The sequence below is a fragment of the Onychostoma macrolepis genome, chromosome 23, assembly GCF_012432095.1.
Source record: "Onychostoma macrolepis isolate SWU-2019 chromosome 23, ASM1243209v1, whole genome shotgun sequence".
Taxonomy (NCBI): domain Eukaryota; kingdom Metazoa; phylum Chordata; class Actinopteri; order Cypriniformes; family Cyprinidae; genus Onychostoma; species Onychostoma macrolepis.
In genome coordinates, this window is record NC_081177.1 from 8,577,753 (window position 1) to 8,598,300 (window position 20,548).

The window sequence follows — 20,548 nt, forward strand, 5'->3', positions numbered from 1 at the left end:
AAAAATGCTTTAGCCTCATACCGATGGAACATCGACAGAAAATGAAACATAATCAGTAGTCGTCATACATCAACGAGACCAAACAACAGTTGTAGGCAACACTCAAGGGCCCTTCAGTTTACCTCTAGGGCTAAAACCTCAGCAGGGCTAAAAAGGGAAACTGTGTAATAGCATTACTGTCCCCTCATGGCCTAGATAAATTTAATTGGATGTAAGTCGGGCTGTTAAACTCGCTCGTATGAGCTGTGAACAGATTCAAGCAACAACAAAAATGGCCCTTCTTTTTACAGAGGTCTCTGCTAGTGCATAGCTGTAGAGCGTTAGCACAGGCAACCAGTATCCAGTTGTATCAATTATACATCTCTGTCATAGAAATCCTATAAGTTTGTTGCTCAAAATATAAAGTTACATCATGGACAGAAAACAGAAGTAATCTTTCTTACAGTGAGTGATTTTAATTATTTTGTTAGTCGGGGTACACGTCATTAAAAAATTACTTTAGCTACAATAGAGATGGCTAACTGTGTACGTGTCCGTGAAATTTGAGGGAATTCAAAAAGATGAAACACTGTTATTGTTTTGAGATACGCTGTAGCTATTCGTGCCAGAAAGAACTTCTCACACATCAGTGGTACACAAAAAAAAAGCTATTGCCTTTGCCGCATAAGACGACCTTTAACACAAGCGTATATTAACACAGTATTTTATATAGGCCTACTGTTACACAAAAATACTATTACTTTATGCAATTATTTTCACGTGTTTCCACATCCGAAATTTAAATCCCAAATCTCGACTAATACGGTAGTTACGGACTTTTGCGTTTTGTTCGAATAATAATAAAAAGAAGAAGCGATGTCTCCATTGTCTTGCAGATACCACGTAAATTATGCCTCAAAAAGAGATTTTCAGAATAACCACACTTTTAAATTTCAGAATAACCACTCACCAAATGCTCATTGTAACCTTCAATAAATGGCACAGAAATTGCACAGAAAATGGGTGCATGATGCATGTAGTAGAAGATCCTGTCCAAATATGCATCGATTTATGTCAGAAACGTATTACCACACTGATAATAATTTGCATCATTAGTTACATCCCAAGTACATTATTTGGTAAAATGCACTAAAATGCAAAACTGGAGCAAAACGTCAGTGCGTTCACAAAAAATGTAATGTAATAAAAATGTAATAAACATGCAACTCCAAAATCTGCATTAGCTATATCAAACAAACAAATGGCTGTTTCTGTGGCTACGGCTTATTTCAGTGCAGCAGAGGCGCTTCAGCAAGCTGGAATTTTAGTACAATCCAGCAGTTTCTCTTGTGCAAAAATGGCTTTAACATTTAGGTATTTTTGTCAAACATTTAATTATGTTTTTGCTATTTAATTTATCTAGTTACTTCACTTTTTGACAAGAAAAAAAGAGTGGAGAATATTTAGCGCACGCATTCTTTTTATTTATTTTATTTTATTTTAACAAATGCCACTTCAGTCACTCCTTACATAATCTCCCGAGATGTTTGCTTAATATTTGTCGATCAAACTGTTTCGCCGACCGTAAACTGAGTGGCATTTATTGCGGAAACCAGATTTCCGCACCATGGTTGATGATGACAAGATAAAGGTATGTACTTACAACAAAGCCTCTAATATGACATCGCATGGCTGCTGCACGACTTTATTTGTGAGCAACATTGCGATTTTAAATAACATGCTCAGGGTGTGCCTGAAAACAGAGCACTCACTCTAGAGGTGTTTTTCTTCATTTTTTGTATATATGGCCTTTTTAAAAGTATTAGAGGGTACCCATTGGCAAAAAAAACCACAGAAATTATTTCCACGACTTTATTCCGCAACATGGTTTATACACGAATATCTGGATATTAATTGTATAATCACTTTGAGAATGAATCCAGGTTTAGGATTCATTTAAAGGGTTGACACAAACATTGTAAATGCTTACGTTCGTCCGTAGCTACTTAAAATACTTTCCTTATGTATTAGGCTACATCGCAAGTAAATGGCTATTTTTTACTATTTACTATTAAGCGGTTGATTTCTTATGAAAGGTGGCTCTGTGTGATATAAATTTGTTAAATGAACTGTTGCACTTATAAAATGAGTTGAAATGTTTATGCACTCTCAAAGCAATTATTACAAAAGATATTGTGTGATTCAGTGTAATATCTGGTGTACTTTAACTTCATATTAATGCTTGAATTTTGTCTACACCAACAGTATTGGTTACTTGGTTCCTATATATGGGACACACTAACTTGACCTTCAATTTGTAAGTTGCTCCCGCCCACTAAGACAAGGCTAACGCAAGGGGTGGGATCGGATAGAAGGCCCAAAACATTGTATAAACAGTCAAATCAATTGTTTGCAAATGAAGTTATTTTCTTCCAAACTGAATACTTAGTTACGAAATACTTATTAAGTTATTAAGTAACATTCATTCAGCAATTCGTTTTTTCTTTTCTTTCATGCGACAACACGTTTCTCTTCTTTTTTGCTCAGGTAGGTTGTATCGCAGATCAACGCATTACAATTTGGCTTTTGATTAGTATTAATGGACGTGTTCAGAACGCATTTATTGGTTTTGCGCTGTTCTGCACATGGCAAACATGTAACGGGCATAATTTTTAATACATGTAACGTTTTTCTATACAATTATACGCTGTAGCCGCATATATATTTTTTTCTAATTACTTAACTACACTACAAGGAAATAAGCTCTCATACTGGTTGAAGCAGGGATATATTTATTATACAAATTTAAACATCATTGTTTACAGTTTTTTTCGTAATGGCAGATTAAAAAACAGGCATGGAATAAGTATAGTACATGCTTTAGAGTTGTGGATATTTTGACGTCGTGCCGTAGCTTTATAGAAAAATGTCCAATGGCTTTGGCAAACTATATTTAAGGACTTGTTAAAACGCTAAATGCTTAAAATGTTTTATAATTCAAAAGAAAGATATATCAGCTCCTACCAAAAAAACTGTAAAGAAGGATTTTCATTTGTATATTAAAGATTAGATAACTGATGAAAGTTGACGTTGCTGCGAGTGACAATTAAACGACGATACATAATTAAAGTTCATAATGTGAGTAAATATAAATAAAATAAACAAGAAAATAAAATACGTTTTGTTATTATTCCAAACATCTTGCTTTGAAGTTAATAAGTTAACAATTCCAGGCAAATGCCACATAGAGGGGAAAAGATAAGATAAAACAGTCTCAATGCAAAAATTGTATCTTTCCAACAGAATAAGAAAGTTTATAATAAATTTTAATATTAATATTTTAAGCAAGATAAATTACAAATTACAATACAATTAGCGATGAATGTAAAAGATTCGTTTTCTACATTAGCATTTTTTTTTTTTTTTTTGCACAATATAACTAATAAATGTGTCAATAACGGTTCGTTTTTAAGATAGCTTTTTAATCGAATGAGATAAGCCTGAAATAACGTCATTTTTTCCAGTTGCAGTAATTGTAATTATTCGTCTATTCATCTTTTGTTAGGCCAAGCAAATGTTGATGCTGTTACAATACAAAAGCAACCAAACCGTTGCACAAATAAATATTGAAGTTACTAGCAGGGTAAGGCGAGCATATATATACGTTTATAAAACTATTCATTGTCAAGATATATTTCTGTCTCACTCTCCTAGTTACACGTAAACCCCCTTTCACTGACATACACACACTCACAAACATGTGTGCAGTGCAAGCGACGCCAGAAGTAAGTTCTCCAGTCTCTACACGTCTGTGATAGGAGCAGGGGAGATCTAGAGCACTTAGTGAACCACATGACTACACAAGTTTTGTGTGAAGGGCACTGAGGTGCTCAATGACCTCTGAGCCGGGGAGACGAGTCGTCATAAACAGATTTGGCCAGTCTCAAAGTCAAAAGCGCCGCAAGCACATAAAATGCCATTGTTACGATTCCAGCGCATTTGCTGGTAAGGAAGCCAATAGACTTGACACTAAGCTTTGGCTTTGGAACCATCTCTACCCTAAGATCCGCTTTATTTCCATTCGACTAAATCTTCAGAGATTCCCTATTAATTTAAACAGAAAAACTGTAGCCATTTAAAAAAAAAAAAAAACTCATCAAAAAATCACAATATGTTACATATTACGTTTGGTTTAACAATGTCTAACTCCTGATCAACATTAGATTACAAGTTGGTCCTAAATGTCAAGAAATTCCACTGCATTTTTGTGAGCAATTTAAAGTAACCGCCTAGCAAAAATCAAAATCCTAGAAATCAAAAGGTAATCTTCGCACACTAGATATTTTTGCAATTAGGAAAAGGCTGAAAGGCTGTCTTTAACTATACACAGTTGCAAAACAGGCAAGAAAAGTATTGCATGTCCTTGCAGTTAGTCCTCATGGGGCCCTGTTTCGGCGTCTGTTCCATTTATCCACTAGGTGGATGTCTTTACCATTTTCAACCACTGGATAAAGCATATCAATATTGTTGCACTACATTTGGCCATGCTGGCAAACATTCAGATTACATTTTTAGAGTTTACTCTTCAGTGTTTCAACAGAACGTTTTATTTAGTGATATTATACTGAAATAAGTAAGAGCCAATATGTTCAAAATAAGGATATTGCCAAGCGCGATAATGTACATCAAATTCGTAATAACATTTTTCCAAAAACGGTATTTTGAGTGCATAAGTTGGCTTTCCTGCTATTTAATGTAAAAAAAAAATGTTTAGGTAACAAACGTAACAGACTCAAATACTAACACTCATATGGTTTGCACAACACAGACATCAAGAAAAACGTTAATAAAAGTAAGTTTAAAGACTTTATTAATCAGAAACTGTAGGTTACACATATATGGATACATTCGTGAACTTGTAACATTATTTACAGGACATTTGTAATTGCAAGGTACAAAGGAATGCGGCACTGGTACATTCACAAAATTACACAGAACAACACAGAAAAATTATACATCAGAGACAATTTCACAAAACAGTCCAAAGGGGGGGAAACGTGACGATCATTGTTATATAGTTGCTGATGATGCCATTCATATAATTGTATTTGAATTTTTTATAGATTCACAAAAATAGGATTTAAAGAAAATGTCACTCGCCGAACTCAGACCAATAACAAAAAATAACGTAGCACCGACTTATGCCAAATTCGCTATAATAATAATAATAATAATAATAATAATAAAATAAAAGTACAAACGAATAAGCTATATTTTATATGAAACCAACTTTTGACCACCTTCTTGCCCGTATCTTTTAAACGTTCTTTTCAGTTATTTTTTTGATAAGGTGTTTTAAAACATGCGCCTTGTTGACAAAAAAGTCGGAACACATTTGCTTTTTTACCTTCTAACTACAGTCATTACAATCATGCAGCAAATATGAACTATTTCACTGGCATATAATTCATGATCTGGGTAAATAATGTTTCAGATAACACAATGGGTCCCGCTAATTAGCAAAACAGGCTCGTTAATATTGGGATTTAAATCTGGTCTCTTCAGTATGATTGCTACTTCCATTACACTTATAAAATGACTTAATCTTTCTTTTAATTTATAATTGCGCGTCTTCTTAATATTACTTGACCATGCATTTCTCTCCCAGAAGCACTGTTGTTGAAAATTAATTAAGTAGACCTAAGCGAATATGTCCAAATAACGCAGATCAAGGGACAAGCAATCGTTAATGGGAAATTTATGCTGTTAAAAATGCGATATTTATAAAGTTTTTCACTATATCATGAATAAATATTTTATTAGCAGTTTGTGCGGCTTAGCTGCAGGCCTACCAATTTACACTTTGGCCAATATCTAGTTGAAGAAGTAATATCCTAACATTTGTCAAAATGACATTTCACAGGCTAGATCAAAGTCTATTCATAAAAGCTGTTCTGTAATTGCAGTTTGGTTCTCAAGGGCCCAAGATATGAGTTGGGTCACTAACTTTGTGCCCGTGACCGTGAACGTGCCATAGAACACGTGGCGACGACTGCGGAACTGAGATAAGACGTTGATGGCTTAACGCTGCCCACGCTTCTTATTGCCGAATATTGAGTTTGAACGGCCCTTTCTTAGCGATAACTGTCAAAATAAAAACATAGATGGGAGATTACGAACAGTTAAGGATTCTCTTTATGACCAAGTATGGCGTTTCAGTCTGTTTTATTTATTTTTTTCTAGCTTAGAACACTGATCATGGCACGAGTGTTTTAATTTCAAAAATTGGTTTTAACACTCCAACAATAAATACTTAGCGATCACTTCAGACTGATAAGAAAACATTTTGCTTGTCCGAAATGCTATCTCACAGCTTATATTCTTCTGAGTTTCTAACTAGCAGTTCATTACTTAATAAAGTGAGTGATGGCTTAGACAGCGTGTTACTTTCAAAACTTAAACTATAACATTCTCAGAGTGTAAGTTGCCCAAAACTGCTGGACACGAACCCTCTTAAATAAACACCAGACCACATAGTATAAGCAGACTTCTAGAGCCATCATTTGGTCGCGTACCCCTATTATTTTTGAATTCTTAATCGCGATTCCTGAATGCGTCGTGGGGCAAGACTTTCAGAGTAAAATGGGCCAATGGTAGATTACCATTAACTAAATACTGTTGTTGGACTACCATTAAGCAATGTATATTTTGTGCCTCCTTAAAAGAAGGACAAAGCCTGCTCCCTTAGCAACAGTCTCTTTTTCTTCATCCGCCGATTTTGGAACCAAATCTTAACCTGTTGGTCGCTGAGATTGAGCCTGTCAGACAGCTCCCTACGTCGCTGCCGGGTGATGAACTCGTTCAGCATGAACTCTCCCTCAAGCTCGGCCAGCTGCAGTTTGGAATAGGGCTTTCGCTTCTTGCGGGTCCGGGTGTGCATCGGGTACCACGGGGCACCTAGAGGGGGCAAAGCACGGGTTCATGAAAGAGCTGCAAAAAAAAAAAAAAAAAAAAAATACAAAATCTCCTAGGCCAGCACATCAAATCTCTCCACATCTCGATGCCACGTAAAATACAAATTTCTGGTGCATTTTGTGAGGCTGTTAACATGACAATTAGACGTGATTCAATGACAATCTGAAGTGTAATGCAAACTGTCGATATGATGAATTTATCTGTTTACATAGAAGAATGCCTTAGAAGGTTTTACTGTTCTAGTTAAATGTACATTAACGCGATAATTGTCCTGTTTGCAAGAACCCTACCTATTTAGCGGTTTCAAGGCATATTAAATGACTTCTTGCTGCACGACAACGATATTAATTCAGTTTACGAGTCATTAAAAAACGTCCCCTTTTTCTGTCAGAGCAACTGCCATTTTACAAATCTGTTCTACTTGCTAAAATAACGCGAGGGCTTTGGCAAAACGTACATTTAACAACAATAACTATGCATTTTATGTAAACGGAGCCAAACATTGGCAACGGGATTGTTGAATTTTATGATGTTGTGTTTACTGGTTGTATAAATGACTGAGCGCTTAAACTGGTGAACGTGGAGCATTTTAGGGCAACCCCTAGTGGCCTTGAACAACCACGCAAGAACCATGCAGGAAAATCATAACAGTTGCCAGTGAATGCCAAAATAAACGGTCATGCAAAAAAAATGTAAAAAAAATAATAAAAAGAAAATGTGCTGGAGCAAGATATAAGTAACTGTACTATGTGCTTCTGTTGTCTTTCAGCTGTGATTAAATGCGAGGGACAAACCTCCTCCACTGGCGATATTGCTTGCGTGGTTTCCTTGCGATACCAGGGTTTGTGGGTCGCCTGCTGAAGCCTTTCCTCCTTCGTTTAGCACTGAAGAACTGGAGTCGGACTCCAAGGACTGACAGGATGGCGGGTCTTGGGTCATATGCTCGGTGCCATAATCATACTTTGAGAAGGTGCCACTGTTGCCCATCCCATTGTGCATCCCGTGATCAGACGATACTGATGTATCTCTTGCTCGCTCCTCTCGTTTGAGGTTGTTGCTGTCTGAGCACGGCTCTCTGTTGCTGCTGGAATTGCCATAATAACACTTGCTTTCCTCCAGTCGGGTTATTTCACAAGATCGATTAAAAGAGGGGTTAATGGATACGGGACTGCTAAAGTAAGACTGAGGATATCCATTGCACGACTCCGATGGATTCCACGGGAGAGAGCAAACATTGTCCCTTCTAGGGTACGAGAGAGACGGTAGCCCCGCCAGCTGTCCCCCTGAGGCTCTAAAATTCGGGAAGTAAAACCTGTCTCCAGTGTGGATGTTTACCAAAGGTCCCACAAACCCAGGATTAAGAAGATTATGCTCGCCCATTTCCGCGGGCCAGACCAACAGCTTCTAGTTTATTGCAATCTGACATTTAACGTAGTTAAACCTGGAGGTGCACCTGATTGGTCATCTCCACGTCACGTGCCGGAGCTTACTCGAACACTAGAAGGTACCACCCACTTGGTCCATTTCAGACAAAACAAAACATTAACTTCTGTATTACGGGTTTTATATGCTTTTTAAAAATACTATAAAATATCTTATTAAAAATGTAAAATCTTGTTTTTCTTTTCCCATAGCTCGAAGGTTCTAAACTGATCGTCTTTCACTTTCCTGTTTAGAAATATAGAGAAGTGTCCCTAGCCTCGTTTAATCTTTATTACCTGGCAAAAAAAATAAAAATAAATAAATAAAATAAAAATACTTTTCCCCCCCAACAAAGAATTTTTGTCTCATTGAACATGAGGGTTCTTTCGACATTGTTTTCAAACAAATTACGGTTGAATTCAGTGTCATATAAAGATGTGATGTTCATCTTTTACAGGCTTGTTTTAAAGAAATACTGATGCTCAGTGCTGAACTCCACTCATATTTACTGTAGTGGGGTCAGCAGGTTGAAACCATTGGCTCCGTAAAAGAAGATGATATTCTATAAGAATTTTTTAAGACCGTAGCCTATAGTTTAGATAATATGCTCTAGTACACCTCACATGAACAACTTTAACAGATACATCCTATAAATACTCGCAGTCAAACTCATGGCGGATTGTTACACATCTCGCAATTCTTTTATTTGAATTTTACAAGCTGGCAGAGGGCATTAAAATGATTCTGCCGCTCCAAATACACCACACTAGATCACATTAATTGTTTTTTGTTTGTAAATATATAAAATACAATTTAGTAGCAATTTTTCCTCATATCAACTGCAACGTAGTGCCATTGTCACGTGTGTATTAAGAACATAATGAAGCGATGAAATAAAGATTATTATGACAAAAGGACAATAATAACAGTACGCACTAAACCTCTCATATTGGAGTGTGTGCGTAACACAAAGTTGATATTATGCCTATTCAGTGTTAGTCTAATTTTTTGGACCTTTAGCTTTTTAAATAGTATATTGTATTAATGTATTAATTATAAATAAATGTTATAATTAAATTGATTTTTTTAAATGTTACTTTTTAATCTTTGTAGATTTAGTGTCACAAACGATTGCTTTGAATTATATCCTTTTTATCTCTAACCTGAATTGCGAACAACCATTATAAGTTAAAGGTTTTCAGATGTGGATACAGCTGTCATATTTAAAAAAAAAAAAAAAAAAAAACAGACTGATGTCTACTCCTTCCTAACTTTTTTAACAACTGGTTTGTTTACACATTTGCGTAGCCACTTGAGCACATGTTTATGCTGACATATATTTATAACTGAGCAAATTATATTTGCATTCTTCGTTCATTTTAATAATTTACATTTCCCTTATTTATTGCAGGAATCTTTGAGCAGCAGAGTAACTTTGCGTTTCCTGCCAATCTAAAGCTTGTGTCAGTGTATTGGTGTAGAGGCGTGATCGTAATTTATGATCGTGGCCAACTTATTTATTTTTGTTTCATCTACTTTGAAATAAACCGACAAAAGCAAAAATAACCACAAACAGCTTCATTAATAGCGATGGGTCTCTAGGCTATAAATGCAAGGATACTGCCTAAGGAAATCCGGTGTTCAACTCATTACAAATATTGACGTAACACCTATAACAGAAACTTAAAACAACTAAAAGACTACAAATGCTGTCCTCTAAATTGCCCAATAATTATTACATCAAAATTTTAGGCTCACATGTGCATGTTTTACGGCTAGAGTACTTCGTACCAGATTCATGTAACCAATTAACATGCTATGAAACACTCCGTGCATATAAATTTTAAATGCTTTCAGATATTTTGCTGAAATATCAGGACATGTGTGTGTTAAATGTAATCATCAAATATGAAGCCTTAGAGACCAGAAATTTAGTTACTTTGAGAAAACACTCATGCTAATTAATACACTAGTAGTCAGTTGTTAGTTATTTCTGATTAGTTGAAGTGAGAATATTTTATTATTTCCCCCAAGAGCACAACAGAGAGTAAAACAAGCAGTTGAGAGAGTTACCGGTTCTCCCTGGGAATGAATGACATTTCAACAACTTAATTCAGTCACAAAAATATTCCCCTCAAACAACCTGTCTCAAATAATATCGCTTAAAAGACACAGTAAAAAGTAAATTTTCTTACCGCTAGGATGGCGAAAGTTAAAATCTCCAAAATCTCTGGAAAATGGCTAAAATAGTTGTTAGTTCAAGGTCAGTGTCTAGTGCACTGTCTGCGCCGCTCTGAGATTGCTGTCTTGGAATCTCTTTTCCGTCCAGACAGGGCCATAGCGTAAACAAAGGCCTTTTTATTGTCTTTGATTTTGGAAGACAGGTTGGCTCACTGAAAGCCTTGCTGTGAATGTCCTCCAAGGCAAATTTCTTAAAGGGAAGAAACGTGCATTAAATGTGAATTAAATGCAAAATTCCAGTTCTCGAATACTTGAACTCAATTTAAAGAAAGGAAAGTTTGATGATAGTTGGATATCGCAACAGACATTAAAAACTAATAATAGCACCCAATAATAGTAATAAATGTAAATAATGACAATTTAATTCAATCGCAATTTTACATAGAAACGTATAGAGAAATAAACACGCGACTGCTACGAAGCTTCCAGAAAAAAAGTGTGTATGAACACACAAATGTAAGTGCGTGTTGGCACTGTTGCATAATTATGAGCTTTACTACAATTACGTTTGCATAAACTTTTACAGCAATTAAGTTTGCTTAAATTAAGTCGATATAAATAGAGTGTAAAAAAAAAAAAAAAAAAAAAAGAACGGTAAAGGGATTAAACAAATTAATATTTGCGAAACACGTAGCATACGGCGTTTGAAAATTGCAAACCTGAACTCAGTTTTTACCTTTTTCCCCTATATTCATTAGTTGATTGATTTATTATCTTATTTTCAGGGACTATGCAATTTTATACTTTGACCTGGGAATATTAGAAGTTACAAAATAGAGAGAGAAAAGAAAAACATTTAAGAAACGACAAACCTGGGTCATATTTTAAGAGATGCATTTACAATATCTATATATCATATTATATAGCAATAGCATATATATATAATAATAAATATATATTATATACAGTTGGGAATTCAATCAGTAGGCTATATTTCACTATATTTCAATGAACAACCCATCCTAACTATTCACTTTAATGTGTGTCCGGTATTCTTACCACGTCCTTCCATGAACACTAGCAAATTCTTCAAATATATATTTTAAGTTTACATATTAGTAGTGTATTAGTTAACTTCATCTTAGATTAAACACACATATCCTGTAAGAGGACGTGCGCCAGACACAAATTGTCTACATAAAGACCGGTGCAGAGCATGTGTCTTCGTGCTGAATTTACACTGCTCACTTCCTGATATTTCCACCATACGCCACCAGAGGTTATCAGCCCCCTTTCTCCTCAACCCACGGATCTCTCCCCTTGCATTCCAGCTGGTCTGTTTAGAACCGGTGAATAAAAAAAAGCGAACTTGAGCTCGTGTGTTTGGCTGAACAGGCCTTTCGCATTAAACATCTATTATTTAAGCAGCACATTGATCGAAACCCTATAGTTCTGAAAAGCGTTTAATTCTATATGCATTTTTCTCAGATTCCAGCATGAATAACTTAGAGAAACGCACCACCAGAAACTAACTTGCTTTAAAAATGCGTATACGTTTGCATTTTTTATTTATTTTTTTAATGCATATGTACGTGTTTAAATCAATTTCAATAGTCTAAGAGAATATGTTTAGGGGCTTATTAGTTTTTTTCTTTTTCTTTTGAGTTTACAATTGAATAAACTAATGCAGTGATAATCAGTAATAATTGTTACACGACAAACATTAGCAAATTTACGTATTCGACTTCTATATTAAAATACCACTATTTGTCCCATGCAGAACCAGAAACTAATGTTAATAGCTAGTAAAAACAATAAAACTATTTCTATAATATTAATATTAGTAAAATATACCACGAAACAAAACAAAGCTATATATCAACACAGGTTTGAACTAAACAACTTACAGCTAATAATGAGAAATACTGTCTTTTAATCACTTGTATTCTGACTTTAGAAATCCAACAATTTAATTACTTCTATGTACTTTTTTGCAGAGAGCATAAAATGATTAAATGTTTACGTTATGCAATAAATGAACGAAAACAAGGGCATTGGGAAAATTCTAAAGGGTATTGTGTTTGTGTAGGTGGGGGGACATTGCAAAGACGTTCTCTTTTCCCCGCATTGCTCATAATAGATCTATGCATATATTGAATAGGCCTTGCGCCTAACCAGACATAGAAAATGTTGACTTGACATAACAAGTGCATCAATAAAAGACCATTAAATAAATGCACACATTTATATATTAATAAATGATCTAAAACACCAAGGCATTGTGCATATTCACTACAAAAAAATTAAAAATAAATAAATATAATTAGCCATACCTTTTGACGTGACCATGGATGCATCTCTTGATATTTGGGAAGAAGTACCTATCTTTTCTCGGCGCGCCTATGGAAATAACACAAGATGTCATCTCTGTGAGCACTGTCTTTTGCAGACGTAAATGCATTACCTGCCTTCGTGGTCAATATAACCTACACCTCATGATGAGAGAATACAACCATTGGTGGTTTAAAACTTATACGGGCAAGGGTTCGCGGAAGAGAAAAAGCGGAGTGTTCAATGGTATGAGAAGTTAAAAAACTAACAAACAAAAAAAAAAAAAACGGTGCACACAGTGTACATTTTCACAATGACAAGGATATTGGATAATCAGAGGATTTTCCTTTTTTGTGTATTTATGGTATGCCATTAACTCTCGCCGTCTAGACAGGGAAATAACACCTTGTTTGCCTGAAAACAAACCACGGGCAGTGGTGTCCAGCCCCTCTGTTTATTATTCACAAGACTCTGTGATGTCAAGGTCAAAGCGACTGCATAGTCATGGTCAAGGGTAACGCGAGATCACGTGACGGTAAAACAGAAGGCCTATCTATCAATCAGTTAACATTAAATTTCTCACTCCTCAAAGTAACCAACGTCTGCACAACACTGATAGTTGACTGATGGCAAAAAGTTTTATCAGTAACCGGGTGTGTGCCTCATACGTGTTACTGAGGAAATTAACATTTTGTAAGTATACACCAAATTACAGAGTTTCTTATATTCAAATAAGATTTGCTCATATTCGTCCTTCAGTTGTACGTTTGACAGCATTTATTTCAGCGTTTCTTTAACATGAATACATTTAGACCATTTAGACAAAGGCAAATTAGCGATTATAGCCTGGTCTCCTCGATTGGGGGATATATATATATATATATATATATATAGTGTGTGTGTGTGTGTGTGTAAAGATCAACTGCGAAAGATATCTGACAAATCAGCAGGAATCTTCAGTATCAAAAATCAACAAGCCTGTTTTCTAGATCTTAGAAGTTTAACTCTACTAAAAATCTGTTTAAAAACAAATATTTTTCGAGTTAATCACGTCTGATTAATTCTCCTCTCTTAAGACTCACAAGAACTGTCCGGTACAACACCGTCTTTAGCAAATTAGTTATAAAAGAAAGTTGAGAGTATTTAATTTATTCGTTGAATGTAGCCTACACACTGGCGTGAACGGCGTGTCATAAGAAAAAGTATTTAAAATAATTTACACCATCAATAGTTCTTCAAGCACTTTCTTTTATTAAATAGTATTGAAAAGTTAATAAGTTAATAAGGAAAAGAAAATCTTTAAGCATTAAATAAATATTATTATTATTATTATTTCCGACCATAACTTCATGATGCAAGAAACGGGATAATCATTTTGATCAAGTAGGAAACGTTGAAGATCATCATATCTAAATGTTGCTGTGGCATATTCATAGCGACATTTCATTGAAAATTCGCCTTTGTTTAAAAACATTACTTAAATTGTGGTAAAATTACCTACGAATGGAGCAGACTTTTAAATCTAAATGAACGATAACCAAGAATTACATTATTACTACTGTGATTAAGTAAATAAACACTACGTGCCTAGATCACATGCAAGTGCACCGCTTGAATTAATAAGGCCTACTGGAAGCCCGTCGCTTGAGCATTCTGCTGAAAAATTATAGGCTACTCGGCGCTAAATTTTGGACTTCCACCATTTAACAGACAATTTAAATGTTATGTTAACTGAAAATACTTTATCATTTGTAGTTGTCAATACCATCTTTTCATGTCACATATATGAAGGTTGTGTATATTTTTCAATAGTTATATATTTCAAGCAACCCCGAGCACTTGATGAATAAAGTTAGTCTTTGCAATATGTGCAGACATTCCGCCTCTTGAAAAACCCTCACCCAAACGACACAAAAACGACACAAAAACATTTAATCTGTTGTAAGAGCTCACCTGAAAGTTTTATCAAAAAGATGGATTGACACACATGCATCTATCTATGAAGCGGCCATAAATTGGCCACCGCTGTCATTGATAAATGAAATGCATTGATTCACTACAAGCAGCATGTCCTCAACAAATTTCATTGTCATTTTTATTTATGAAATATGTCTCAATTCAGTACTTTAGGAATTGAACACCACAATACAGTTCACATACTGCACGAAAAGAGATACAGACAAGTCGTGTGAACAGCTCCAATGCTTTACGATATATATTTCTATATATAAAAACAAAAAGGTTGTGCATTAATGTTTAATACTAAATGATTTTTAAATGCTTACAATCATTCCAGTTGCATGGCAGAGTCATATCCTTCACTGCTAATAGGGACACATACAAATGATCTTGAAACATTCCTTTTTTACAGACCTGTCATACGCGAAATCTAAATTAAATAATAGAAGCATTAAACTGTACAGTTAACATTAGCAGCCTGGTTTACCCTCGGCATTAAAAAGCAATGTATCCCACAGTGAACCATTCAGCTTTTGAAGTCTCGCAGGCTCATTCTAGCAAAATCTTTGTAATTTCCACGAAAAACAAACGTCGGTGCTATTCGTGATCCAGTTCAACATTTGCTACAGCCTTTCGAGAGTTTATACAAATCTTGATTCATCCAAAGTGTCCCACAGAATTATAATTTTTTTCTCTTCTCGTACATGTTGAGCCCCTCGAGTGTTTTCTGCTGGCTGGTTGGCTTTGACGCACTCAAGAAGAGATGCAGAAGGGTCGGGTCTCCTTTTATTTTCAGATGCACGTAAACCATGTGTCTCTTTGATACTTGTGTAATTTTAAATATTTATTATTTATATATGTACATTCATAAAAAAAGGACGAAGTTGAAATGTTTTCTTTTTTCTGTATTTTCACAGTTTTGTATCATATGCCCAAAAAGCCAAAGAGTGAGCGGTTATGGTATGTGTGCATGTTTTAAATTAAATAAAGTGAAAGAAGACAGTTAGGCGTGAGGCTGCCTGGATGTTCTTCATTCATGATTTCTGAACAGAGGTAACGGGGAGTGTGGACGGAAGGATATAAGCTGGCGAAAAAAAGTACGAAACATACATCAAGTATGCATGTGATTATTAGTCTTGGATTTACTGACAAACTTCTTCTCCTTCACTCTGCGGTTCTGGAACCAAATAGTAACTTGGCGTTCTGAGAGGTTGGTTGTCGCAGAGATGCGTCGTCTCTTGTCTTTGGTGATAAACTTGCTTGCTGCATACTCTTTTTCCAGTTCCTTTAGTTGTATCTTGGTGTAGGGAACACGCTTTTTGCGCCCTCGACGATAACTGCTGACTTCTGGCTGCAGCGGAACAACATCTATAAAAAAATAAAATAAAATAAAATAAAAAAAAGGACACATTATTATAACTTGTTTGTCCGGTGAGACACTGATAAAAGATGAAGAAAGTTTGGTTCAATTCGACACTTTGGGAAAACACCAAAAACAGTTATCTATTAAATAAAGTAGCCTATTTAGTTGTTGCGTCAAATTATTTAAATATCTGGAGGCAAAACGGTCTTAAATGAACAAAGAGGCAGTTTTGTTCCTTTTGTGGGCTACTTTATTTATTTAATGCAAAATAATATATTAATATTAAAATATTAAAATTACCTAATGATATATATCTATAGGTGGATGGGGGATATTTTTTCGGTCCATTTCACGATGCTGAGGTTATTTAGTGTTTTTTTCCCCCTAGCATTGGAGTAGCCTAACAGAATAGGTTTTTAACCAGCACTGATACACAGACAACAATAAATCATTCTTGAGTAAAGTTTGGATGGATGGGGTTTGTGAAAACACCAAATCATCCTCAATTTAAAGTCTTGCCAAAATGCCAGGATTTTGGGTAGCATTGACAAGTGTTTTCAGTTATAACGCAGTATACTATTATGTAAAATCACGTGTACCTTAATTATTATGTATATTATAAAAGAGCACTAACGCCCAGCAACAGTCTTTTTCCAAAATCACAGTAAAGGTAAAATAAGGTGAAGGATATTAGGCTCCTCTGGCAGCTGAAGTATAGATACATTCAGATGTGTTCTAGGATTTTCCCTGTCAATAAACTGGTACATAATGTTTTAGACAGAGGTATGTCCACAGCAATTCTGTCAGCCACGAATTACGGTCTAACAGCCCCAAACACACTTGAAGAAACTGTAAAGAACTTGTTTGGGGCACGCACAAAATCAGCACTAGACGATTTTCATCAAAAGGACTGCAAGCATATTTTGTTGTATCCTTATTTGTGGCTATTCGTGGCTACCTGTGTATGTGACCTCTTCTAGGGGGGAGGGGAGGGTTGCTAAACGGGTCAGGGGCGTGATGGTGGTGACAAGTAGGCTATTCACTATAACCACTATAATGCGACAGTATATTTAGTTTAGATCTGAAATTAACTGAACTACCAACTAGCACTGGTAATTTTGATTTGCCACAGCTGAGTAACAATACTGAATGGCTGAGTTGGTATTTGCATCATATGCAATATTTTTGCTCACAGCTAAAATCAATAATTTGACTACAGAACGTCAGCTGCTCTTAGGGGGAAAAAATAATAATAATGCTGCTCCATGGCATTCGCAAAATGTCCATAACAGATTGCGGGGCACCACTCCCGATTACTGCTGACAAAGATTTACGCGTGGTACAAATAAGGACCTTCTGTATTATCATACGGGAGGAGCAAAGGTGGATACTATTGCCATACCCCAGATCCAAATTGCGTGACTTTCCTAGCTTTAGAATCCTGTGACTCAATAATATTTGAGTTAATATATGACTAACCTCTGTAACCAGATACGTCACTCAAACATTGTACTATTTTATGTAAGAGGTTGTAAATAAAATGTATATTCTAGGCGAACTAAACTCTGACTTGCTGAAACTTGTTGAGTGTAGGATTCGCTCAAATTCTTGTTGTGGAAAGCCAACTGAATATTTACCGACTGTCACATGTCAAAAATGAATAGAACAAAACTGACACATTTGACAGTTTCCTGCAGATCTTCTGGATGCGCAATCAAATTCCATTATGTAGAGTTATGAGTTGAAAAGCTCTTATCAACTGATCACTTTTCGTGAAGAATACATATCGACACATTTCATTAAGGCGAATGCTTTGCACGTTCAGTTTACAATTGGGGAAAAGTATGTCCTATCATAACAGGAAGTCGTATCATCCCTGTAATACATATGCACTTTTCATACTTTCATGGTTTCACAACTATACCAAGACATAGCCTACCTGGAAACGGAGATTTCCAAAGATGAGAAGACTGTGTTTGCTCCTTTGAACAGTACACCTGCCCATCCCAGCCATTCGACAGAGCCCAGTGTTGATAGCCCTCCATGGGGATCAATGCATCGTGACGTGGCTCGGGATGCGCACTAATACTGGGGACCACCGACATGTCTAGATAACCTGGAACCGCCTGGTACGAGCTGGCAAAACTCGGGTAGAAAGCAAACTCTTTTGCCCTGCTGGAGAGCTCCTCCGTGGGCAAGGCGCTGCTCGTCTCGGCATATTTTTCTGCGGGATGGTATGAACACGGTTTCTGCTGCAAGTTCACGTTGTGCGAGTGAGATAATCTGCAACCGTAGTAAGGGTTTCCAAAGGGGTAGCCGTAACTCAGAGAGGCGCTAGATGACGTCTGTGGAGCGGGGCACTGTCGCCCAGCTTCAGGGGAAGATATATCCGAGTACACGGATCCCTGGTGAGTCGCTATGGTGCCGGAATGCCGCCCCAGCGCGGGGTGTGAGATCAGTTCCCTGCAATGAGTCGCAGGGCAATTCCCGCTCAATCCTTCCATAATTTGGCTTTTATTCTGATTATTTTCATTCGGGCTTTTTTCATACACGTACATCAAGGTGTCCGCCCAGCGTGGATGCAGGACCAGCGAAGTCGTCATATCACGGGCTGCCGATGCTTTTTAAAAGTCGCCTACTCCAAGACTGATACCTCATTTCCAACTACATTTTACACACGCGCATGCGCACGACTACATCCATGTGTCCAGTTCATTAAAGCGCAGGCACGTGATATGCTAACTATCCCAAAGAGACTGGGTTGTGGGTGGGAAGAATAATCCCTTTAAACAACTACTGGCTCACGTTTCACGCCTGGCTTCTAAGGTTTTCGGTGCCCAGGCATTGGCTAAGAGAGTTGGAGATAGCTGTTCTTAAAGGGGAAGGCTTCAAGCCAAGGGGAAAGAAAACATCCTCTACATTTCGGCCGACAAATGTCTGGACACTTAGCAGTATGCACTTTTTTTTTTTTTTTTTTTTTTTTAATTTAACCTTCATTGTCTACAATCTCAAACGTTGCGTATATGTGACAACATAAATACATGCATATATACATACACATATCCATAAAAGGAAACGTGCATCAATTCATTAAGAGTTTCACAGAATATGAGTAGCATAAGCAAATTATACAAGATCGGAATCGTATGAATTCAGTTATTCTTCAGTTATTTTCTTGCAATAAAAGCAGCTTTTCGTCATCGTCAATAACCTGAAGGAAAGGATTCACTTCCAATTGCATTTGAGGGAAAAATAACTTGTGTTATTTAATATACGAATGAATTGCTCTGCTGTAAATTAATTTTAGAAACAAATAAAATAAAACCCAAATCAACAGCAAAATAATTAATAAAATAAACCTATAATAATATGCGAATAAAAAGGCAAAAAAACACTGCAAACAGAATAAAAATACTCTACAGGGGAAAAAAGCATTAGTGTGCTCTGTCATGTTATTTCATGTATCGTTTTAATTATAAAACTAATGGTGTGTGATCATGACTCTTTTGTGAATTGTTGTTTCTGTCTCACTGTTCTAAAATAATTTGCCTCATATTCAGTTACACAATTGCAGTTTTAGGAGTTGTTTTAATTATTATTTTCCATGTATCCTCCAACGTTTAGGACCGCGTGCTGATGTGTACGTAGTTTAGTTTGAGATCAAACAAAGCAATGACAATCAGCAAAATATACAGCTGAAAAAATATTTGAAATGTTAAGTATGGATACATTTTTACATTCTTCATTAACATCTTTCCCTCCCACTGATTGTCCAAAATGTCCAATGTCAGGATTAAACAATACACATCCAAAAATATTTATAGTTTTTCCAGGTATGGTAGTTGTTTATTATTTTATGCTACATTTTTATTCTTTTTTGAATTCTAGAATGTAGAATACAACAATATTTAATCAGGTCCAGCTAGTGCCATGGCAAGAAAAAACGCATAGACACAGGATCAGATTTTCTTCCGGTCTGATGTTGCACAGTTACAATGCAACGTTTCATGAGGAATGAATAAGAGAGTCCCATACCCTGTAAAAACATTCCTGTTATTAGTTTCAATTGAGTAGCGACTAGACAGACATAGAAGGTCTTTGTGTACTACAGAAAATCTGAACAGTTTTAACCATTTAGACAATGGTTTTTTTTTTTTTTTTTTTGCGTTAGTTATAATGTTGATGAGTTCATTGATTACTCCTGTTTGCAAAGATAAATCCATCGTTGTCTTCACAGACTGAAGAATGGACAAATCTTACTAATGGCAGCTGCATGGAAGTCCAAGGTCAAGGTAAAAAACGCAGACAAACAGGGTCGTAATCAGAGTCTAGACAGAC

At 36.0% G+C, this 20,548-nt stretch overlaps 3 protein-coding genes across 3 annotated transcripts in view; all 3 read right to left on the reverse strand.

The window, feature by feature from the left end:
• The window catches only part of hoxc10a (homeobox C10a), a 106,079-nt gene that overhangs the window by 70,365 nt on the left and 15,166 nt on the right, over positions 1 to 20,548 (reverse strand). The window contains exon 2 of the mRNA XM_058762655.1: positions 12,891 to 12,957. The gene's annotated coding sequence lies outside the window, so the exon portion shown is untranslated. The remainder of the gene's footprint in view (positions 1 to 12,890; positions 12,958 to 20,548) is intronic.
• hoxc12a (homeobox C12a) lies at positions 4,877 to 8,343 on the reverse strand. The gene is made up of 2 exons (XM_058762662.1): positions 7,749 to 8,343; positions 4,877 to 6,936 (listed from the first exon to the last, which is right to left on the reverse strand). The coding sequence occupies exons 1-2, from the start codon at positions 8,332 to 8,334 to the stop codon at positions 6,698 to 6,700; spliced, it is 825 nt and encodes a 274-aa protein (XP_058618645.1). The 5' UTR covers positions 8,335 to 8,343; the 3' UTR covers positions 4,877 to 6,697.
• Positions 15,027 to 18,935, reverse strand: hoxc13a (homeobox C13a). Its single transcript, XM_058762661.1, has 2 exons — positions 18,150 to 18,935; positions 15,027 to 16,215 (listed from the first exon to the last, which is right to left on the reverse strand). The coding sequence occupies exons 1-2, from the start codon at positions 18,811 to 18,813 to the stop codon at positions 15,959 to 15,961; spliced, it is 921 nt and encodes a 306-aa protein (XP_058618644.1). The 5' UTR covers positions 18,814 to 18,935; the 3' UTR covers positions 15,027 to 15,958.

Bases quoted from the DNA above. Each gene is read 5' to 3' on its own strand.
- hoxc12a (XM_058762662.1), bottom strand. From the start codon at position 8,334: ATGGGCGAGCATAATCTTCTTAATCCTGGGTTTGTGGGACCTTTGGTA. The intron at 6,937-7,748 runs GTTTGTCCCTCG...TGCCCCCTCTAG, and splicing joins CAATATCGCCAGTGGAGGAG to GTGCCCCGTGGTACCCGATG.
- hoxc13a (XM_058762661.1), bottom strand. From the start codon at position 18,813: ATGACGACTTCGCTGGTCCTGCATCCACGCTGGGCGGACACCTTGATG. The intron at 16,216-18,149 runs GTAGGCTATGTC...ATTTTTTTATAG, and splicing joins TTGGAAATCTCCGTTTCCAG to ATGTTGTTCCGCTGCAGCCA.